A 21,767-nucleotide genomic window follows, 5' to 3' on the forward strand; every position below is an offset into this window, starting at 1 on the left:
TATCAGTGTTATGTCAGTGTTATGTCATGGTTATATCAGTGTTGTTATATCAGTGTTATGTCAGTGTTATTATATCAGTGTTATGTCAGTGTTATGTCAGTGTTATATCAGTCTTATGTCAGTGTTATATCAGTGTTGTTATATCAGTGTTATGTCAGTGTTATGTCAGTGTTATATCAGTGTTGTTATATCAGTGTTATATCAGTGTTATGTCAGTGTTATATCAGTGTTATATCAGTGTTGTTATATCAGTGTTATGTCAGTGTTGTTATATCAGTGTTATGTCAGTGTTATATCAGTGTCATGTCAGTGTTGTTATATCAGTGTTATGTCAGTGTTATGTCAGTGTTATGTCAGTGTTGTTATATCAGTGTTATGTCAGTGTTGTTATATCAGTGTTGTTATATCAGTGTTGTTATATCAGTGTTATGTCAGTGTTATGTCAGTGTTATATCAGTGTTATGTCAGTGTTATATCAGTGTTATGTCAGTGTTATATCAGTGTTATGTCAGTGTTATATCAGTGTTATGTCAGTGTTATGTCAGTGTTATGTCAGTGTTATGTCAGTGTTATATCAGTGTTATGTCAGTGTTATGTCAGTGTTATGTCAGTGTTATATCAGTGTTATGTCAGTGTTGTTATATCAGTGTTATGTCAGTATTGTTATATCAGTGTTGTTATATCAGTGTTATGTCAGTGTTATGTCAGTGTTATATCAGTGTTTTGTCAGTGTTGTTATATCAGTGTTATGTCAGTATTGTTATATCAGTGTTGTTATATCTGTGTTATGTCAGTGTTGTTATATCAGTGTTATGTCAGTGGTATGTCAGTGTTATATCAATGTTATGTCAGTGTTGTTATATCAGTGTTATGTCAGTGTTATGTCAGTGTTATATCAGTGTTGTTAAATCAGTGTTATGTCAGTGTTGTTATATCAGTGTTATGTCAGTGTTATATCAGTGTTATGTCAGTGTTGTTATATCAGTGTTAAGTCAGTGTTATGTCAGTGTTATATCAGTGTTGTTATATCAGTGTTATGTCAGTGTTATTATATAAGTGTTATGTCAGTGTTATGTCAGTGTTATATCAGTGTTATGTCAGTGTTATATCAGTGTTGTTATATCAGTGTTATGTCAGTGTTATTATATCAGTGTTATATCAGTGTTATGTCAGTGTTATATCAGTGTTATGTCAGTGTTATATCAGTGTTGTTATATCAGTGTTATGTCAGTGTTATGTCAGTGTTATATCAGTGTTGTTATATCAGTGTTATGTCAGTGTTATGTCAGTGTTATATCAGTGTTGTTATATCAGTGTTATATCAGTGTTATGTCAGTGTTATATCAGTGTTATGTCAGTGTTATATCAGTGTTGTTATATCAGTGTTATGTCAGTGTTATGTCAGTGTTATATCAGTGTTGTTATATCAGTGTTATATCAGTGTTATGTCAGTGTTATATCAGTGTTATATCAGTGTTATATCAGTGTTGTTATATCAGTGTTATATCAGTGTTGTTATATCAGTGTTATGTCAGTGTTATGTCAGTGTTATATCAGTGTTGTTATATCAGTGTTATATCAGTGTTATGTCAGTGTTATATCAGTGTTGTTATATCAGTGTTATGTCAGTGTTATGTCAGTGTTATATCAGTGTTGTTATATCAGTGTTATATCAGTGTTATGTCAGTGTTATATCAGTGTTATATCAGTGTTGTTATATCAGTGTTATGTCAGTATTGTTATATCAGTGTTATATCAGTGTTATATCAGTGTTGTTATATCAGTGTTATATCAGTGTTATATCAGTGTTATATCAGTGTTATGTCAGTGTTATGTCAGTGTTATGTCAGTGTTATGTCAGTGTTATGTCAGTGTTAAGCCAGTGTTATGTCAGTGTAATTCAGTGTGTGCCAAATGTAACATGTAAATATGATCCTATACCGCACGTGTTTCAAACAGGAGATTGACATATCTGTATGTCATGTTTGTTTCTGTTTATCTCCAGAAAGGTGCCATGCTGTTGGGGGTACGTGGATGAACCCCCCTTTCTGGAAGCATGGCGTCGCCAGGAGACAGAGATGCACTGGTGGAGAGGGGATACATCCCCCTGGACATTGACAATGTCCACATGCTTCTGCAGGGTCAGTGACTCTCTGTGTGCCTTCCTCTTTCTCTCTTGCTCCCTGATTCTCTGTCCCTCTTTTTGCCTTTCTACTCTACTCCCGCTTGACTCTCTGTGTTCCTTTTATTGTTTAAACGATAAAGTTGATGCAGTGTTGGAAAGCAGCTCTGTGGACATGAGGAGAAATCAATCTAGTTATTCATGTCTTAATATTTGAGCTAACGTGTTTTAGTTTCTGAGGCAACCTAATATTCATCATAATAGTAAGGACTTTCTCACACGCAGGGGAAATTTCACAATCATATTAACTTCTCTCACTCCAACTTGTGCCTGTTCGGTCCTGTTTTGGCTCAAAGTAGTCACTTTGGGACGTGTTGTGTTTACTGTTGAAATGTAAACCCAATGAGATATGAGTCATATGTCAGACAGTCATCCAAAGGGGATCACGTGGGTGGAATTCAGTAGTGGGTCGTGAAATGTCATGTTGCATGCCTATGAAGCCACTGTCTCCAAGGCATCTCACAGTTTTACATCTAATATCAGAGACTATTCACTTTGTGGTTTGAATTACTATATATATATATATGACCTGTGCTTTTGTTTCCTCATATTTTCCTGTAAGGGTTTTCTCTATTTGATTGCTAGTAGAGAACATTTGTTGATTAGCTATCAGTTTTCATTGGCAGAGGAGAGGGTAATCGAGAGGTTGATTTGGTCTCTGTTGACCTTGGGCATAGCACAGAGGCTTCTCGTCTTGTATGTTGGCACTGTATACAGGTATTCTTCCTAGGGGGATAAATATGACACTGCCTCGCTCTGACTATCTGCCTTGTCCCTGTCCTCATGCCCCTTTTCCCTTCTCTTTCTCTCTCGCCCTCGCCCTCTCTCTCTCTCTCTCGCCCTCTCTCTCTCTCTCTCTCTCTCTCTCTCTCTCTCTCTCTCTCTCTCTCTCTCTCTCTCTCTCTCTCTCTCTCTCTCTCTCCACTTTCTTTCTCCTTTTACTTTTACTTGTATGTTGAGTGCCATTATTGAGAGGCCATCAGCAGTACTATTTCAGACCCATGACTGTTGCTCTGTTGACCTTATTTAGAAACAACTGTTTCTGGATCTATTCTTCACAGCTTTGCAATTACCAGATGATGCAATGTACTGTGAGGGGTGATGTATGCTTATTGCCCCACTGACAAGTCAGCTTGTAAAAAAATGGTCTGAAAGTCTGTTTTTCTTTGCATATTTGGAGTCGTAACGATACAAGAATGCAGCTAAATATCGTTCACATGTTCACAACTCACTGATATTCTCACACATTTCTCGTCAGGCCGTGGTAAAATCCTAGATCTAGATTAACAAGAACAGGATTACACAGGACATTTCCTAGAAAGTAATAGAAATCCAAGCTGGGAAAATATGCAGACTATAATGTTTTCCGTTTCCCCTCCCTGTGGAACTTTGAGGGACAAGGAGAGTCCTGATGGATTAACACTATTTACATACGGCTGCAGTGTGATGGGATCTTACTCTTAAATCTCTCCACGTTTTGTTATGCATACACATGTACTGTATGTACAGTGGCAGTGTAACGGGAAGCACTTCCCCTCCTTTGAATGTGAGCGACTAGTTGAGTTAGCAGAGGTTCTCCACTGTTTGCTAAGCTCTCCCACTCTCAGACTGTAGGCAACAACAGCTTTCATCACAGACTGTCCCATGTCCAGGGATATCTAGGGATACACGTAATGGATCAAATCATTAATGATCTAAAGCAGGTAATGCAGCACCCCTCTTTGATGGACTCTTCTTTTTTGTGATGGCACTTGGAGAACGACTTGAGAACCGGGTTTTGTTTGGGCAGGCAGGACCAAATCCATCACTCCTTACCTTTTGGATGGGTGGAGCTGAGGTGATAACATTTCCCTGCCTCCCCAGGAGGCGCAGCACAGCAAGCTGGCAGGGTGATTGGTGGTTATACAGGATCCACTCACCAACGAACTTCGCGTTCCAATGATACATTTCCCATTGGGTCCCATAGCTGCTTGTTGTTGCTCTTGTAGAATACCTCACATCTCAGACAAAGGATGGTATCTTGTATATGCAAACCATGCTCATACAGCAGCAGAAAGAAGAGGTTTAGCTTCCAGAATCTTTGTTAAATGTTCTCTTTTTTCTTATCTGATGCAGCACTGATGTTCACATCATGAGTGAGTACATTGACATTAGTTTGAATGGCTGTTACATTTCTGAAATCTGTGATATCTGGGGGTTGAACTTTTCTTGAGCAAAGAGCAAATAATGTATTGGAAAACAGAATATATTAGTCTACTTTTTACAACTGTCATACTTCAACATAATGCTTTGTCAGTTCATTTGACCAAATACCTGACCTTGTCAGATGAGACTGGTTCTCAGGCCAGATCTGGTCACTTTCTCACTTTGTTGCGATTGTGTGTCAAATATCAATTCCTTTAAGACCGCCCAAGTACAGTTTAAAATGACATTTTCTTCAGAACATACACTACCATGCACAAGTTTGGGGTGACTTAGAAATGTCCTTGTTTTGAAAGAAAAGCACATTTCTTGTCCATTAAAATAACATCAAATTGATCAGAAATACAGTGTAGACATTGTTAATGTTGTAAATGACCATTGTAGCTGGAAACGGGTGATTTTATTATGGAATATCTACATAGCTGTACAGAGGCCCATTATCAGCAACCATCACTCCTGTGTTCCAATGGCATGCTGTGTTAGCTAATCGAAGTTTATAATTTTAAAAGGCTAACTGATCATTAGAAAACCCTTTTGCAATTATGTTAGCACAGCTGAAAACGGTGTTGTGATTAAAGAATCAATCAAGCTGGCCTTCTTTAGACTAGTTGAGTATCTGGAACATCAGCATTTGTGGGTTCGATTACAGGCTCAAAACGGCCAGAAACAAAGGACATTCTTCTGAAACTCGTCAGTCTATTCTTGTTCTGAGAAATGAAGGCTATTCCATGCGAGAAATTGCCAAGAAACTGAAGATCTCGTACAACGCTGTGTACTACTCCCTTCACAGAACAGCATAAACTGTCTCTAACCAGAATAGAAAGAGGAGTGGGAGGCCCCGGGGCGCAACTGAACAAGAGGACAAGTACATTAGAGTGTCTAGTTTGAGAAACAGACGCCTCACAAGTCCTCAACTGGCAGCTTCAATAAATAGTACCCGCAAAACACTAGTCTCAACACCAACAGTGAAGAGGCGACTCCGGGATGCTGGCCGTTTAGGCAGAGTTGCAAAGAAAAATCCATATCTCAGACTGGCCAATAAAAAATAAAATATTAAGATGGGCAAAAGAACACAGACACTGGAGAGAGGAACTCTGCCTGGTTCCGTTTGCTCTGTTTGCTTCTGTTTGGTTACTAGAGTAAACGGTAAACTGTTTCTCTTGCAAAACGTTTCGCAACGGTATGCAGTTAATGAATACACCCCAGCTACTGTACCTTAATTGTGTGTCTATGTTGAGCAGGTTAAACACAACATTGCTCAAAAAAGCTGTGGTTTCAGTCATTTGGAAAGTTGTTCTTTAAAACTGCTTGGCAAACCAGCAAGTGTGTGCCAACTCTCGGATTTCTTCTTCTTGACACGCCAATGTTGAACTTCTCAGCATTTATCATGAAAGATTTGTTTCACAGATGTTTGTTGATTGCTCATATGGAAGGCATCCACCTATATTTGCAATTGTTAGAAAATGTTTGAAAGTTTAAAATCAACCATGTCTATTTTTCTAATAATAATAACAATATATTTATTTGTTATAGTGCTTTTCATACAGAACATAAAGTCGCTTTAAAAAACAAACAACAATTAATTCAGGGAGCTGGCAGTTGATGGGAGATGGTCTTCCACAGCAAGTAGCCTAACGGTTAATAGCTTTGGGCCAGTAACCAAAAGGTTGCTGGTTCGAATCCCTGAGCCGACTTGGTGGGGAAAAAATCTGCCGATGTGCTCTTGGGAAAGGCACTTAACCCTAATTTCTTGTGTAAGTCCCTCTGAATAATAGCATCTGCTAAATGACTAAAATGTCAAATGTAAATGATGATCAAGTCAAATCAAACTTTATTTGTCACATGCACCGAATACAACAAGTGTAGACTTTACCATGAAATGCTTACTTACAAGCCCTTAACCAACAGTACAGTTCAAGAAGCAGAAAATATTTACCAAGTAGGCTAAAATAAAAAGTAATAATAAAAAGTAACACAATAACAATAACGAAGGCTATATAGAGAGGGCACCAGTACCGAGTCAGTGTGCAGGGGTACAGGCTAGTTGAGGTAATCTGTACATGCAGGTGGGTGCGAAGTGACAATGCATAGGTAACAAGCAAACAGCGAGTAGCAGCAGTGTAGGGGGGGGAGTGTCAATGTAAATTGTCCATTGGCAATTTTTATGAATTGTTCAGTGGTCTAATGGCTTGGGGGTAGAAGCTGTTGAGGAGCCTTTTGGTCCTAGACTTGGCACTCTGGTACCGCTTGCCGTGCGGTATCAGAGAAAACACTGGAGTTTCTGACAATTTTCTGTGCTTTCCTCTGACACCGCCTATTATATAGGTCCTGGATTACAGGAAGCTTGGCCTCAGTGATGTACTGGGTTGTTCGCACTACCCTTTGTAGCGCCTTATGGTCAAATTCCGAGCAGTTACCATACCTGGCGGTGATGCCTCCTGTCAGGATGCTCTCGATGGTGCAGCTGTAGAACCTTTTGAGGATCTGGGGGCCCATGCCAAATCTTTTCAGTCTCCTGAGGGGAAAAAGCTTTTGTCGTGCCCTCTTCACGACTGTCTTGGTATGTTTGGACCATCATAGTTTGTTGGTGATGTGGACACTAAGGAACTTGAAACTCTTGACCCGCTCCATTACAGCCCGTAAATGTTAATGAGGGCCTGTTCGGCCCGCCTTTTCCTGTAGTCCAGCTCCTTTGTCTTGTTCACATTGAGGGAGAGGTTGTTGTCCTGGCACCACTCTGCCAGTTCTCTGACCAGGTTGAAAATGTCAGTGAAGACACTTGACAGTTGGTCCACGCATGCTTTGAGTACACGTCCTGGTAATCCGTCTGGCCCAGCGGCTTTGTAAATGTTGACCTTTTGAAAGGTTTTGTTCACATCGGCTACCGAGAGCGTTATCACACAGTCATCCAGAACAGCTGGTGCTCTCGTGCATGCCTCAGTGTTGCTTGCCTCAAAGTGAGCATAAAAGGCATTTAGCTCGTCTGGTAGGCTCGCGTCACTGGGCAGTTTGCGTCTGGGTTTCCCTTTGTAGTCCATAATTGTTTTCAAGCCCTGCCACATCCGACGAGCGTCAGAGCTGGTGTAGTAGGATTCAATCTTAATCCTGTATTGACACTTTGCTTGTTTGATGGTTTGTCTTGAGGGCATAGCGAGATTCCAATCGTCTGGATTAGTCTCCCGCTCCTTGAAAGCGGCACCTCTAGCCTTTAGCTCGATGTGGATGTTGTAATTAAGAAAATTAATAGTTTGAGTGGAAGTGACATTGATGGTACGGCCAGGGAGGGAGAAACATCAGTCCTACAGGCAGTCCCGGAGCTTTTCATCAGGGACCTGTCTCTGAAGTTCACAGCTAGGCTTACTCCTCCTCTGTAGGTAGGCTGGAACATCCACCACTGAATGTGTAGCACCCACCTAGGTGATGCTTTGGCAGCTATAAGCACCTGAGAGACCACCACACCTCGGCAGTAATCAGTAACAGTCACCTAGGAGGCGAGCCTCTGTCATCCCCTCACACCACAGTCCACATCCTTCCAGAAACAGGAATAGACCTGAGTCACACACTTGGAGCAGGTCCTTATGATTAACATTAGACACCGACTGGAGCCAAGGCTGGCCTTCTGTAAAACAGCTTAATGGGTCTATCAGTCTCTGTCTTTTTTATCACAGAGCTCAGTAGAAGAGACTGGGATGACTTGGATAGGGGCTTACCATGGAGTAGTTAGTGGTGCACAATAATACAGAGGGCCTAAATCAAGTATCAGATGAACACATCAACAACCTATTGTGAAGACATAGAAGATCTGTCACAGAGGAAGTGGAATATACTATGTTTGAGAGAAGCTTGGGGATAATTGACTAATGCTTCACTCAGTCATGGACCTGATGGACTTTGTAGAGATATATAATGGTGAGTGGGCCTCTGACAGTAAAGCTGGAAGTCTATATTTTTACCTTTATTTAACTAGGCAAGTCAGTTAAGAACAAATTCTTATTTTTAATGACAGCCTAGGAACAGTGGGTTAACTGCCTTGTTCAGGGGCAGAACAACAGATTTTTACCTTGTCAGCTTGGGGATTTGACCTTGCAACCTTTGGGTTACTAGTCCGACGCTCTCACCACTAGGCTACCTGGCCGATATAATTGTAAATGGTTTAGAGGGAAGTTATTGGATGTGTTCAGCAGCATGTTCCTGAACAACGTCTATTTGCGCCCCTACTGGATGGAAATGATAAGTGTAATGGCTGTGCTCAATGCAATGGCACTTATAAATGCAGATCCTTCAAACACCCACAAACAGGGAAATCGATCCCAATCAAAGGTATTATTACGTGCTCCACTAAGGCAGTTATTTATCTTATAACTTGCCCTTGTGGTAAAAATTATGTGGGTAAAACAAAGCGTGAATTAAAAGTACGTATCTCAGAGCATCGTAGCACCATTAGGTGCCAAAACTTAACCTACCCAGTTGCGGCCCACTTTTTGGAGGCAGGCCACTCGATTTCGTCTCTGCGTTACATTGGTATCGAACATGTCACCCTCCCTAGGAGAGGGGGTGACCTTGAATATTTATTGTTAAAACAAGAGGCTGCTTGGATCTTTAATTTAAAGACCCTTGCTCCCTTCGGTCTCAACGTGGACTTTGATCTGAAGCCATTCTTGTGATTGTTGTGACTTTGCCATTGTGGTTGTTTGTAGGCTTGTGTGGTCTTAAGTGAGTCTATGATCGTATGCTATCCATTTGTATTTATTGTATGCTGCTCTTTCTATGCCATTTTAATATTTGAGAAATTAACCAATGATATTAGGCCCCTCTTGGCCATGATTACAGACACCTGTGTGTCTTGACACTATATAAACGAGTCATCCCGCAGTGTCTGTGATTGTACCCTGATGAAGACAGCTTGCCTGTCGAAACGTTGGTAAATTAAATATTTTTGCATCTGAGCTCCTAGAGTGTGCGGCTCTCCTTTATTTTTAAGTTCAGCAGCCTGTTAGACATGTGGCGTATTTAAAAACCTAGGAACCCTCTGGCAGCACCTTGAGCCTTACTGAAGGCTTGTATATTAAAGAAAACGTATTGCTGCTATATTTCAGAATTTGTATGCATCACATATGTACTCTTGGGTGTTTATTTATGTAAAATACGATACAATATTCTTATATTTATTTTTCCCCTCCCTTTCATAGTGGAGCAAGAGCAAATTCAGAAGAGAACCTTCACTAACTGGATCAATGCTCAGCTCTCAAAGGTAACACTGTCTGCAATACTGTATGTCTTCCACTAGCACGCCTCACTCACTCACTCACTCACTCACTCACTCACTCACTCACTCACTCACTCACTCACTCACTCATCCACCTGGACAGAAGGGTTGTGTTGCTCTCCTGCTCATGGTAGAGGTCAGTTGTGCATGTGACAGGGGAGAGGCAGGGTGGAATCATGTAAATATAGCCCCTTGGAGCGGGGTTTAGAGAGCACACACAGACAGACAGCAACAGAAGTCCCCCCCAGCCCTCCCACCCCGTGGAGTCTGGCCAACACTGGGCTGAGTCAGAGTTGTGGAGCCTAAGCTGTGGGTTGACATGGACCCACATACTGCTGTGGGTTGACATGGACCCACATACCACTGTGGGTTGTTTCAGCTAATTGCTAATCTTCTAGTGGCAGTCTGCAGTAGAGTTTTAAGTCCAGTGGAAAGTCATGAAATGTATTCTGTTTTCTAAGTTAATACACACACCATGAGAATCATCCTTACCTAGCTGTTTTATGTCCCAAGATATTACTCATATGCCGTGCACACTCTTCAGTCTAAGTGAATCTAATGATTAGAGTGAGAACACAGTTGAGTGGTTTAAGTGTATTGACTGTAGTAGTCACCATGCCTTATGAAAGAGACTAACAGCAGATGTTCTGTGGTCTTGTCTCAGAGGATTCCCCCGTGCATGGTGTTGGACCTGTTCAATGATTTCCGGGACGGGTCCAAGCTGCTGGACCTGCTGGAGGTGATGAGTGGCCAGCGGATGGTAAGTCTCTATCTCTGTCTCAGATCAACTCTTAACACACTCTACCGTATATACATTACAAGTTCATCTCAAGTGAACTCTTAGAAGGTGAGTCCTAAATAGACAAGGAACACCTGCTGTAGTGTCTCCCCCTCTTTTTCTGGGACTGTATTTCCCATTTTCTCTTAACCCTGTACATCAGCATCAACCCTTTCCTCACAATAACTTATTTTCTATTTTCCTCTCCTCTAACTCATTTCCTTGTAGGTATCTATGGCCCTCTGTCATCTCTTGTGCCCTTTGCCTTTGTCTATGTTTCTGATATCTGTTGTTGTCTATTGTAGAGTCGGGAGAGAGGCAGAGGCATCTTTCAGCACAGGAGCAACATTGAAACAGCCCTGTCCTTCTTGAAGAAGAAATCGGTAAGAGTCCGTTTTCGTGCTTTGCGTCCAAGCTCATGTGAGTTGCAGAGCCATTTGTATTGAACCGCTGATAATGTTAAGCTGTCCTCCTCACACAGATCAAACTGGTCAACATTAACATTCCCGACATCATCGACGGCAAACCATCCATCATCCTAGGCTTGATCTGGACAATCATTATGCAGTATCATGTGAGTCTCAGTCAGAATCAGCTGTAATCACTCTTAGACACTTGCTTTTATGAGAAAATGTATGCGGGAGCTACATGTCCACGGTAATACATTGTTGTTGTAGTTTTTGTCTATTGTTCTGGGCTGGGCTACTTTACTAAACTTCTCTCCCTGCAGATTGAGGAGCTGGCCAGCAGCCTGTCATTCAGCTCCCGTCAGTCCTCTCTGGAGTCACTGGCCAGCCTGGACTCTCGCTCCACCCTGTCGGCCCGCTCTACTAGCAACAGCCCCGTGCCCCCCAGGGGCTCCCCCCTACACCAGCGTTTCCGCGTCTCTGCCAAGAAAGCTCTGCTGCTCTGGGTCAGGGAACAATGCCACAAGTGAGCCCCCTTCCCTGTTTAGGCCCTCCGCCCTCAGACCCTCACCCTCCCGTTTAAGCCCTCTCACCTCTCATATTCACTGTCTAAATTAATCTCAAGATGTTATTGTTTTGGTTCTTGATGAGACCTCATGCCTCTCTACACAATATCACACACATTGACATCCACTGATGAAAGGGTGTTCTGTCTGTTGCCATTATTGCCATTATTATATAATGTGGCGCCCTCCATAGGGCTGGCTGTACTCTGAATGTGAAGGACTTCAAGGCCAGTTGGCGGAGCGGTGTGGTCTTCTTGTCCATCCTGTATGCTCTGAGACCTGACCTGGTGGACCTGTCCAAGGCCAGAACCAGAACTAACCGGCAGAACCTGGAGGAGGCCTTCCGCACTGCCGAGCGCGAGCTGCGCATCCCCAGGCTACTGGAGCCCGATGGTGTGTGGGTGGTGTTCACGTAACCTAGGGGGAGGGGTGACATCTGATGTCTAGCTCCCTGGTTTAATCAGATATGTACTCTGTTGTTGTGCTTCCTAAGCCCCGTTTACACTACCTTGCTAACATGTGAGTTTCATGTTTCATGTATCAAGGTTTGTCAAGTCTACACATAGTATTGAAATGTGTCTCTTATACGTCCACATTGTGACCAGATTAGCTGGTGCCTCCCTGTATGCACCAGGTATAAACAGGGCTTTGAAAAGCCACTTTAGTTCATCAAAATATATACTGTTGCTTTGGACAAAAGTGTGAATTTCTCAAGGAACTTTTCTTGGTGTAGATGTTGATGTGAGAGACCCAGATGAGAAGTCCATCATGACCTACGTGTCCCAGTTCCTCCAGTACTCCAGAGACATGCCTGTGACAGAGGAGGACATGCAGGTTTGTACCACACTGTCGTCTACTCACTCTCTTTTAATTGCCTTTTATTTGAAATAATATTTGGGCACACTGCTCCTAGCGAATCAAATCAAATGTATTTTTAAAGCCCTTTTTACATCAGCAGATGCCACAAAGAGCTTGTACAGAAACCCAGCCTAAAACCCCAAACAGCAAGCAATGCAGATGTAGAAGCACGTCTTATCTTCTCCACTTTTGTTTTGGCTTTCCTCAGGCTCACTGTACTGTGGCTCCCTGTTGTGACTTCAGTATTATCTCAATTCTTCTCACTTTAACTCTGTTTCTTTTACCTCACCTTTTCTATTCTTCACTCTCTGTTGTATCTATTCAGATGTACTATATGACTCCTCCTAAAAGCCTCTCTCCTGTCAACCTGCCCACTCACTTCACTCCTGCCATCGCGGCCTCCCCTCTGCGCCAGGTAGCCTATCCCTCACTTTGCCTACAGCACTGTTTATTTCACTTCTCAGACTTTGAGAAACATGTTACATCATGTAAGACATCTGAAATTAATTCCCAATCAGCACCTCCCCAACTGCTACAGAGTTCTACTTTGGTTTCAAGTGTAAAAATGACTTAAAAAGCAGTTTTCTCAGTAACTAGTATGTTTTGAAACAGAAGTAATGTCTCTTGTACTACATTTTTGTGATGTCAGCGGCCTCAGGTTTGTAGTACCCAGGGACAACTGTACACCTATACTTTACCACCAACAATGGATACCCTATACATTACTCAGTATAAAATATCAATCAAAACACAATGTCCACAATGGCAACATACCTGCAGTACAAACAAACACATTACACCTATTCCAGGCATACCAACAGAGCTGTATAGAATACTGTCTTCCTTTTGAAAACAATTTAATCGCTCAAAGCCAAGATGACCTCTATATGTCAGAGTGATTCAAGTCAGAGAATAGAATAGGTTGTTTTACGACCAGTCCACCCTGTTTTCCCTGTTCGGTTGGTGCCAGCCCTGAGCTAAAGGAGGGTGTGTTGCTGTTCCCCACCTTAAAAATCAGAGTGGCAGTAATTATTTCCACTGAGACCAGGGTATCTCATTTCATGTCTCAGGGGACTCATGCCAGATCAGGCCCACTGTTCAGCTCATGTTTCCTGCTGTGTTTCAGGACGGCCTGAGGTTGGAGGTTCAGCATAGTTCTAGTGATCTGGATGTAGAGGATAGTTCAGAAGTCATCTGAGAGACCATGTGGTGAACTTTCAGATCTCTTGAAGCCCAATTCCCCATGATGTGCCTTATTTCTTTTTTTATAGGGGTTTGTTTTGAGGCATCCTTTTCATGAAGAGAAACTGAGATATAAGAGGATTGGAAGAGAGAGCATTAGAGTTTGTTATGTTATCTAGAATCTTCCCTGAAGCCTGAAGTACCTAGCCCCCATTCACTGTCTATCTGTCAATTCTCTGGTCAGGCTCGCCTGCTCCAACCCCTACTTATGAGATCAGCTCCTTGTCAAGAACCTGAACCCTCCAGAGCTGCTGCTGCGGTAAACCCTGTTCATCTCCTCTCCTCTGCCTGGTCCCAAGGCTTCCCTCAAGGCTTCCCTCTCCCATAACTGTCTAAACAACGATCAAAAATCAGCTGCTTAATTTCACCCCTGCCTGTTTCACAGACTGCTGTTTATTTGGACACATCTCAAAAGGAAGATACATCTTAAAATCATCAACTCATGCGAGAGGGAGAGAACTTTACATACTAGAGTTGAGCTCCACCTTACTCCACCTTACCCACTAATACTTCACTTCCCATGTGAAGAGGTTCTTTGGAATGTAATCTTCAGGCTACATAGAGTGGAAAGGGTGTTTTGAAAGTTTAATGTTAGGTTATGGGTAGGGTTAGTGCTTTATTTTGGTTCATAATTTGTCTGATAACTCATTCGTCTTTTGCTGTGACTCAAGACCACAACCAATCAGAAGACCCAGGAAGTGACCTGCTGGCTGTTGCAGGCCTATCAGGAGTTACTGGAAGGCTGGGACTCCACAGAAGGCGAGAGCTATTCAGAGAGATACCATGTATGTAGTACTGGACAGTATGTGGATAAAAATGGCACATGCAGAATAATGTCAGGTTTATTTGGAGTCAAGGACTGTCTATCTTTTATATAGTTTAGGGGGATACATTTGCATTCTATTCAAGTCTGATACTTAAATAGTGTTAACTTCACAGCACTATCTGAGAGCTTTTCCTGTTTGCGTGCATGTGTCTGTGTGTGTGTCTATGTGTTTGTGTGTCTCCCAGGTGTTCCAAACCTTTGTGGTGTCCTTTAACGAGCAGCGTCGCCCCGTGATGCCTCTCCTGACAGCCATGAAGCGCACCCCCCAGCTGAGTGAAGAGCAGAGGAACCTCAGGGGGGCTTGGGACGCCCTCGCCGAGAAGGTCTGCTCGCTCCTCACACTGTTTTTTTAATATATTTTTTATTTATTTTTTATATTTTATCCCCTTTTCACCCCAATTTTCGTGGTATCCAATCGCTAGTAATTACTATCTTGTCTCATCGCTACAACTCCCGTACGGGCTCGGGAGAGACGAAGGTCAAAAGCCACGCGTCCTCCGAAGCACAACCCAACCAAGCCGCACTGCTTCTTAACACAGCGTGCCTCCAACCCGGAAGCCAGCCGCACCAATGTGTCGGAGGAAACACCGTGCACCTGGCTCCCTTGGTTAGCGCGCACTGCGCCCGGCCCGCCACAGGAGTCGCTGGAGCGCGATGAGACAAGGATATCCCTACCGACCATACCCTCCCTAACCCGGACGACGCTAGCCCAATTGTGCGTCGCCCCACGGACCTCCCGGTCGCGGCCGGCTGCGACAGAGCCTGGGCGCGAACCCAGAGACTCTGGTGGCGCAGCTAGCACTGCGATGCAGTGCCCTTGACCACTGCGCCACCCGGGAGGCCCTCACACTGGTTATCTTACACACTAACCTGTCTAGGATCAGCGTGGCGCTAGCGGCACACCCCCCCCCCCCCCCACTGAAAAACCAGTGCCGCGAAATTCAAAAAAAATATTTTTTTAAAATATTTAACTTTCACACATAAAAGTCCAATACAGCTAATGAAAGACACAGATCTTGTGAATCCAGTCAACATTTCCGATTTTTAAAATGTTTTACAGGGAAGACACAATATGTAAAGATGTACATCTATTACCTAAAAACACATTAGCATAATCCACCATCTTTTATTTGTCCACCAACACCAGTAGCCATCACCAATTCGGCTAAACTAAGATATTTATAGCCCCTAACCAACAAAAAAACTCATTAGATGACAGTCTGATAACATATTTATGGTATGGGATAGGTTTTGTTAGAAAAAAGTGCATATTTCAGGTAGATGGCATAGGTTACAATTGCACCCACCGTCACAAATGGAATAGAAAAACTACTTAGAGCAACGTGTTTACCTACTTACTAATCATCAAACATTTCGTAAAAATACACAGCATACACGAATCGAAAGACACAGATCCTGTGAATACAGACAATATTTCAGATTTTCTAAGTGTCTTACAGCGAAAACACAATAAATCGTTATATTAGCTTAGCACATAGCAATTAGCAGCCCAGCATTGATTCTAGCCAAAGTGAGCGATAAAAGTCAACATCGCCAAAAGATATAAATTTTTTCACTAACCTTCTCAGAATTCTTCCGATGACACTCCTGTAACATCACATTACAACATGCATATACAGTTTGATCGAAAATGTTTATATTTAGCCACCAAAATCATGGTTAGACAATGTGAAATGTAGCTCAGTTGGTCAGAAAATTTCCTTGCGCCACTTAGACAGTGATCTACTCTTATACATAAATACTCATAAACGTGACTAAAAAATATAGGGTGGACAGGGATTGATAGACAATTTAATTCTTAATACAATTGCGTTATTACATTTTTTAATTTATCCTTACTTTTCAATACAGTTTGCGCCAAGCGAAGCTACGTCAAAAAACATGGCGTCCTAAGCCACTAAAATGTTTCGACAGAAACACGATTTATCATAATAAAAATGTCCTACCTTGAGCTGTTCTTCCATCAGTATCTTGGGCAAAGGATCCTTTCTTGGGAGGAATCGTCTTTTGGTGGAAAGCTGTCCTCTTGCCATGTGGAAATGCCTACTGCGTTCGGGATGAACTGAAAAGCGTGCCCAACTATTCACATCGTTGCAAAAATAAATGTCCCAAAATCGCACTAAACGGATATAAATTGCTATAAAACGCTTTAAATTAACTACCTTATGATGTTTTTAACTCCCATAACGAGTAGAAACATGACCCGAGTAATATTACCCCCTTCACTAATGCTTGGAACAGGAGCGGGCCGGTGTCCTCTAGGCGCATGACGCAGCTCCAAAAGAATGACTAGCTTCAGGGTTTTTTCATTTGTAGGGCCTGTGAACGCGCAATCGACCCCATTGGAATCGTCATCACGTAAAGGCATCCAGGGGAAGACGTAAGAAGTGTCCGTATAGTCATAGCAATATCAGTGCCGTTTTAACTGACTTCAGAACAGTGGCCAACATTTCTGAAATCTGAATCCATGTCAGGGAAATTGCTGTAGAATGGGCTCTGTTCCACTTAGAGACAAAATTTCAACTCCTATAGAAACTATAGACTGTTTTCTATCCAATAATAATAATAAAATGCATATTGTACGATCAAGGATTTTGTGGGAAGCCGTTTCAAAAATTACCCAAATTAGCATAAATAGTCTAAACAGCGCCCCCATCCCCAACAGGTTAGGTCAAATCACATGATGTCCTGCAATATACTATATAAACTATATTTATCTTGGTGTACTGATAAAGCATGATATACCGTGTTGATGTGATTTCGCAGTAATCATCTATTTATGCTTTTACAGTGCATAAAAAATATATTCTTTTGTGTGTGTCTGAGTATGTTTTTTCATGTGTTTGCTTGGTTACATCTCTATGTGATTGTTCCCGCCCAGCTGCGTGAGTATAAGACAGAGCTAGACCTTAGTCTGCCTGCTTCCCTGGACATGGTGGGCCGCTGGCTGCTTAGGGCTGAGGGGGCGCTGGCTGAGGAGGAGGGGGACCCTCAGGACCACGCCCGCGCCGCCGAGGTAGCCAGGGAGAAACTGGATCTGCTCAAGGTAATATCTCACAATCTGTCAATCAACATGCATCACTAAAAAAAGTTAATTGCCTCTTAACCTGTTTGGCGTGCAAGCCCGACCTCGGACCGAAAATGACACCCCTGCAGGGCGCGAAATTCAAAATCTATTTTTTTTAAATATTTAACTTTTACACATTAACAAGTCCAATACAGCATTTGAAAGATAAACATCTTGTCAATCCAGCCAACATGTCCGATTTTTTAAATGTTTTACAGAGAAAACACCACATATATTTATGTTAGCTCACCACCAAATACAAAAGTGGACAGACACGTATGAATTATGATTATGAAGTATGAATTATGATTGAAGTAGCATGCACAACCAACCGAAATAAACTAAAACCAACCTAAAGAGCCCAGAAAAAACGACCTCAGATGACAGTCATATAACATGTTACACAATAAATCTATGTTTTGTTCATAAAAAGTGCATATTTTAGCTATAAATCAGTTTTACATTGATGCTACCCAAAAATGCTAATACATAGCTACAGTCTGAATCCAGCCGGGAGTAGCCAGAGAAAATACATACACCAACGTCGGCTACTAATTACACCTCATAAAACATTTCAGAAAAACATATGGTGGATAACTAATGAAAGACAGATATCTTGTGAATACAGACAACATTTCCGATTTTTGAAGTGTTTTACAGCGAAAACACAATATATCGTTATATTAGCTAACATCATAAGCTAGCATAAGGCAGCATTGATTCTAGTCAAGCGCTAGCCTAGCACAGTTAGCAGAGTTAGCATTCAACAGTTCGACATATATATGAAAAAGCATCCCAAATTGGGTCTTATCTTTCTTGGTACTCCATCAGAATGTTGTAACGGGGTCCAATGTCCAGTAGAGTCTTTAGTTGGGTTCCAGAACGAATTATTTCCCTCTTTGGTTAGCTAGCACGATAGCATTGCTGCGCTAGAAAGCTTTTCTTCAAAAAATTCTTCCGTCGTTTCACATCTAAAGTCCAGAATAAATTGCAATAATATAATTAAAGTATATTGAAAAAACATACTTTAGGATGATTTTGTGACATGTATCAAATAATATCGTAGTCAGGCATCATATTCAACGTTATCTACCTTGTTCCAGAAGCCGAGATCAAATTATCCTTCGCGCCCGGATTTTTATTTTAACTGCGCAGGTCTCACAAGAAGTTGTGTTATTCAGTCCAGGGACGAGATATTCGACTCCTTTCAATTCTCACTTCCGCATTACAGTCTGACGAACGCCTCTGACGTGTCCCTATGGTCACAAGTCAAATGGCCTTTTATAGAGAAGGTCTTAAAGAGACACATCGCATTTTGGGAAACTCAATTCGGCTGGGAAAATGGCTGTAAAAATATTTCTGTTCGACTTAGAGAAACAATTCAAACCTTTTTAGAAACTACAGACTGTTATCTATCCAACAGTAGTAAATATATGCATATTGGAAAATAAAAAGTTTCTTAGGAGGCCGTTTGAAAATGTGCACACATTTTCCAGTTTTTTCAATATTCAGCGTGCAGCCATAACAGGTTAACCAACCTGTAACATTAGTCCTTTAAATCAAAATGACTATATATTTTTTCTAGACATCTCTGGACGAGATGCCCCAACAACTTAAGAACTTTCAGAAGTTCCAGAATATGGATGAATATGGAGCCATCCTGGTGCCTACTGACAAACTGGAAGAGATGAAGAGAAGGTGTGCACTTGTCTACCTGTTTTTCCCATAACTGTAGCGTGAATGTCCGAGAGAGCCTCCAACAACCCACCTCTCTCTACCTCCTCCTCAGGTTCACCAGTGTAAGAGTCACTACCAAGTACCATGGGATCAAACTGGAGTACCAGGAGCATCGGCACACAGTGCTGGACCTGCTGGGCCAGATCAGCAGCAAGCTCCGTGTCTGGAAGAGACCCTACATATCCCAGGAGGCTGTGCGTGTGCTGCTGCAGGACTGGCATGTGAGTAATCCAGTTTAATGAGTTTGACGACTTTCTGTAGACAAGAGGCAAACTAGATTCACAATAGTATAAGTTATAGCCGGCCTATATGAAGTCATTAACTAATCTCTACATTTGTTTTCTCACAGGAGTTAGTGGATAAACAGAACCTACCATCCTTGCTGGAGGGGGCTCTCCTTAAATTGAAGCTTGTTGCAAGCAAATATACTAGCAAATCTGCCCTAGGTAAGAGGACTGCGTGTGTGCGTGTGTGCGTGTGTGCGTGTGTGCGTGTGTGTGTGTGTGTGTGTGTGTGTGTGTGTGTGTGTGTGTGTGTGTGTGGTAGTGTGTTCTGATTCAATACATTTTGATCCAAAATACATCGCCAAAGAAAGAACTGTGTGTACCAGTCTTTCTAATGATCTTCGCAAATTTATTTATTGATGGTTAATTGATTGGTTGATCTAAGAGAGGTTTTCCTGGCTGTTCCCCCAGCTGCAGACTCCAAATACATAATGTGCCAAGTGAAGGAGTTGGAGGAGGAGGGTGCTGTGGCACTGGAGGGAGTGTCTACGGTGAAGAGCACTATGGGCCGTGTGCTGTCTGCCTGGGACTCCTACTGTGACTGTTACAGCTCCCTGCAGGCCTGGCTGGAGCAGTTCTCAGCCTCCCACACGCTCGCAGAGAGGCCAGAGGTACAGACAGAAACCCTCCACTAATCTACAACCTTGTCCACAATGCAGGGGTATACCATGCCTGCTCTTAACAAACCTATTGCCATTACTTCCCCACATGTGTTCCTAAAGAACAAAGTGTTCAAAATTATTATTTTGCAATATTGGTGATGAGGTCTTTGTGTGTTGCTTAGTTAACATCTGAGAGTATGTCAGAGTGGAGTTCCCGCCAGGCCCATCTGAATGAGGTGGGGAACTTCCTGGTCCAGCTGACTGACCCCATGACCAGCCGAGCTCTGGCAGATGACCTCTGCAAGCTCAACCTGCATTGGGCGGACTTTATTAAAATAACACAATTTGTAAGTCAGAGATAACACTTCCATTACAAAGTTAGAATGCAATGTTGTTATGCTCTCTTGTTCAATTTCGGTGAAAATTATGTTCAGTTCAAAAAAGCTGTTATTTTGCCCCAAGGCTGTTGTAGCTGTGCCCAGCGGAGCTGCAGCCAGACCCCAAGACCTCCAGGCCCTCTTCAGAGAGGCCACCCAGATCCTGAAGGAACCTGTGGAGGCCATGTCTGGGCCCCTGAGGACCTACACGAAGAAACTACAGGTACACTGATATTACAACATTATTACAATGGTCTCAGAGTTTTCTAACTATAACTGATCCTGTTGTATACATTTTTTTCCACAACAAAATGCATTTGAATGGTGCTGTCTATTTTTGCCTTCTTCAGTTCATGATGAGGAAGATAAAGGAGGTGGATATGGATGCCCTCTCCCCCTCCACAGAATGCTCAGCTGAGACTCTACAGAAGCTGAAGCTGGCTTTACCTGAGGTGAGGATGATGACTTCCTTCGTATATTTACTTTAAATATGAAAATAACCTTTTTTTATGTCTGCGATCCTGTTTCTGGTCTGTGGGTTTTTAATGGACAGACTACGTGAACATAATCGAGCATCTGACCAAATTATGTGAGATTTTTTAGTTTGCGGTAATAAATGTGTACGCTGTTTGTTTCTGTGTGTGTGTGTGTGTGTGTGTGTGTGTGTGTGTGTGTGTGTGTGTGTGTGTGTCTGTAGGTGATGCAGACACTGGTTGAGGCTGAGCAGGTGTGTGTGGAGCTGCAGCACAGTGTGTCTGGTCTGGACGGCCGCCTGGCAGAGCTCCTGCACTGGGAGACAGAGGCCCGGGACCTCTACCAGATCCTAAAGGCAGGAGAACGCAGGGCTTCACGGTGCCAGGACCCCCGCGCCAGGGTAAGACTTAGACAGGGGCCAATAGTAACATACTAGACTAAGGAAAACATCATATAAGTGCCAAAGGAATAAGGTAAACAGCAGTAGCTTTACTCGAATAGTTAGCTAGCCTGGTTAGGAATGTAGAAGCAAAGTAAGTAAGCATGTTCATTACAGGGGCTAGACAAGCATTGCTAATTATGTGCTGGGTGAAGATCAGAGTATTACCTCGTTCATGAATATTGTCATTTACTTTTGTAATTTACTAGTGCTCATGGTGTTTGCTGTTCTTTCCAGGTGCTGATCTCTCGTGGGCTGCAGCTGGAGGGTCAGGTGGTGACAGAGGAGCAGGATCTGCAGGTGATGGTGATGACAGGACAGAAGAACTCTCCCCTCCAGTACCTCCTTGTCTCCGCCATGCAGGACAGAGTCAGAGCTGCCGTGGCTCAGTCACAGGCCAGTATTCCCCCTCTCTTATCTCTTATCACTTTCCTTTTTC

At 42.5% G+C, this 21,767-nt stretch overlaps 1 protein-coding gene across 1 annotated transcript in view; it reads left to right on the forward strand.

The window, feature by feature from the left end:
* The window catches only part of syne2b (spectrin repeat containing, nuclear envelope 2b), a 150,699-nt gene that overhangs the window by 8,860 nt on the left and 120,072 nt on the right, over positions 1-21,767 (forward strand). Inside the window, exons 2-22 of the mRNA XM_055863320.1 lie at positions 2,006-2,141; positions 9,574-9,635; positions 10,315-10,410; positions 10,734-10,811; positions 10,910-11,002; positions 11,159-11,361; positions 11,595-11,794; positions 12,135-12,235; positions 12,585-12,674; positions 14,173-14,286; positions 14,513-14,650; positions 17,230-17,394; positions 19,001-19,113; positions 19,205-19,373; positions 19,502-19,598; positions 19,848-20,047; positions 20,221-20,385; positions 20,501-20,638; positions 20,766-20,867; positions 21,113-21,289; positions 21,566-21,724. Of these exons, the coding sequence (XP_055719295.1) occupies positions 2,057-2,141; positions 9,574-9,635; positions 10,315-10,410; positions 10,734-10,811; positions 10,910-11,002; positions 11,159-11,361; positions 11,595-11,794; positions 12,135-12,235; positions 12,585-12,674; positions 14,173-14,286; positions 14,513-14,650; positions 17,230-17,394; positions 19,001-19,113; positions 19,205-19,373; positions 19,502-19,598; positions 19,848-20,047; positions 20,221-20,385; positions 20,501-20,638; positions 20,766-20,867; positions 21,113-21,289; positions 21,566-21,724 (2,745 nt within the window). The 5' untranslated portion in view covers positions 2,006-2,056. The remainder of the gene's footprint in view (positions 1-2,005; positions 2,142-9,573; positions 9,636-10,314; positions 10,411-10,733; positions 10,812-10,909; positions 11,003-11,158; positions 11,362-11,594; positions 11,795-12,134; positions 12,236-12,584; positions 12,675-14,172; positions 14,287-14,512; positions 14,651-17,229; positions 17,395-19,000; positions 19,114-19,204; positions 19,374-19,501; positions 19,599-19,847; positions 20,048-20,220; positions 20,386-20,500; positions 20,639-20,765; positions 20,868-21,112; positions 21,290-21,565; positions 21,725-21,767) is intronic.

The sequence above is a fragment of the Salvelinus fontinalis genome, chromosome 15, assembly GCF_029448725.1.
Source record: "Salvelinus fontinalis isolate EN_2023a chromosome 15, ASM2944872v1, whole genome shotgun sequence".
Taxonomy (NCBI): Eukaryota; Metazoa; Chordata; class Actinopteri; order Salmoniformes; family Salmonidae; genus Salvelinus; species Salvelinus fontinalis.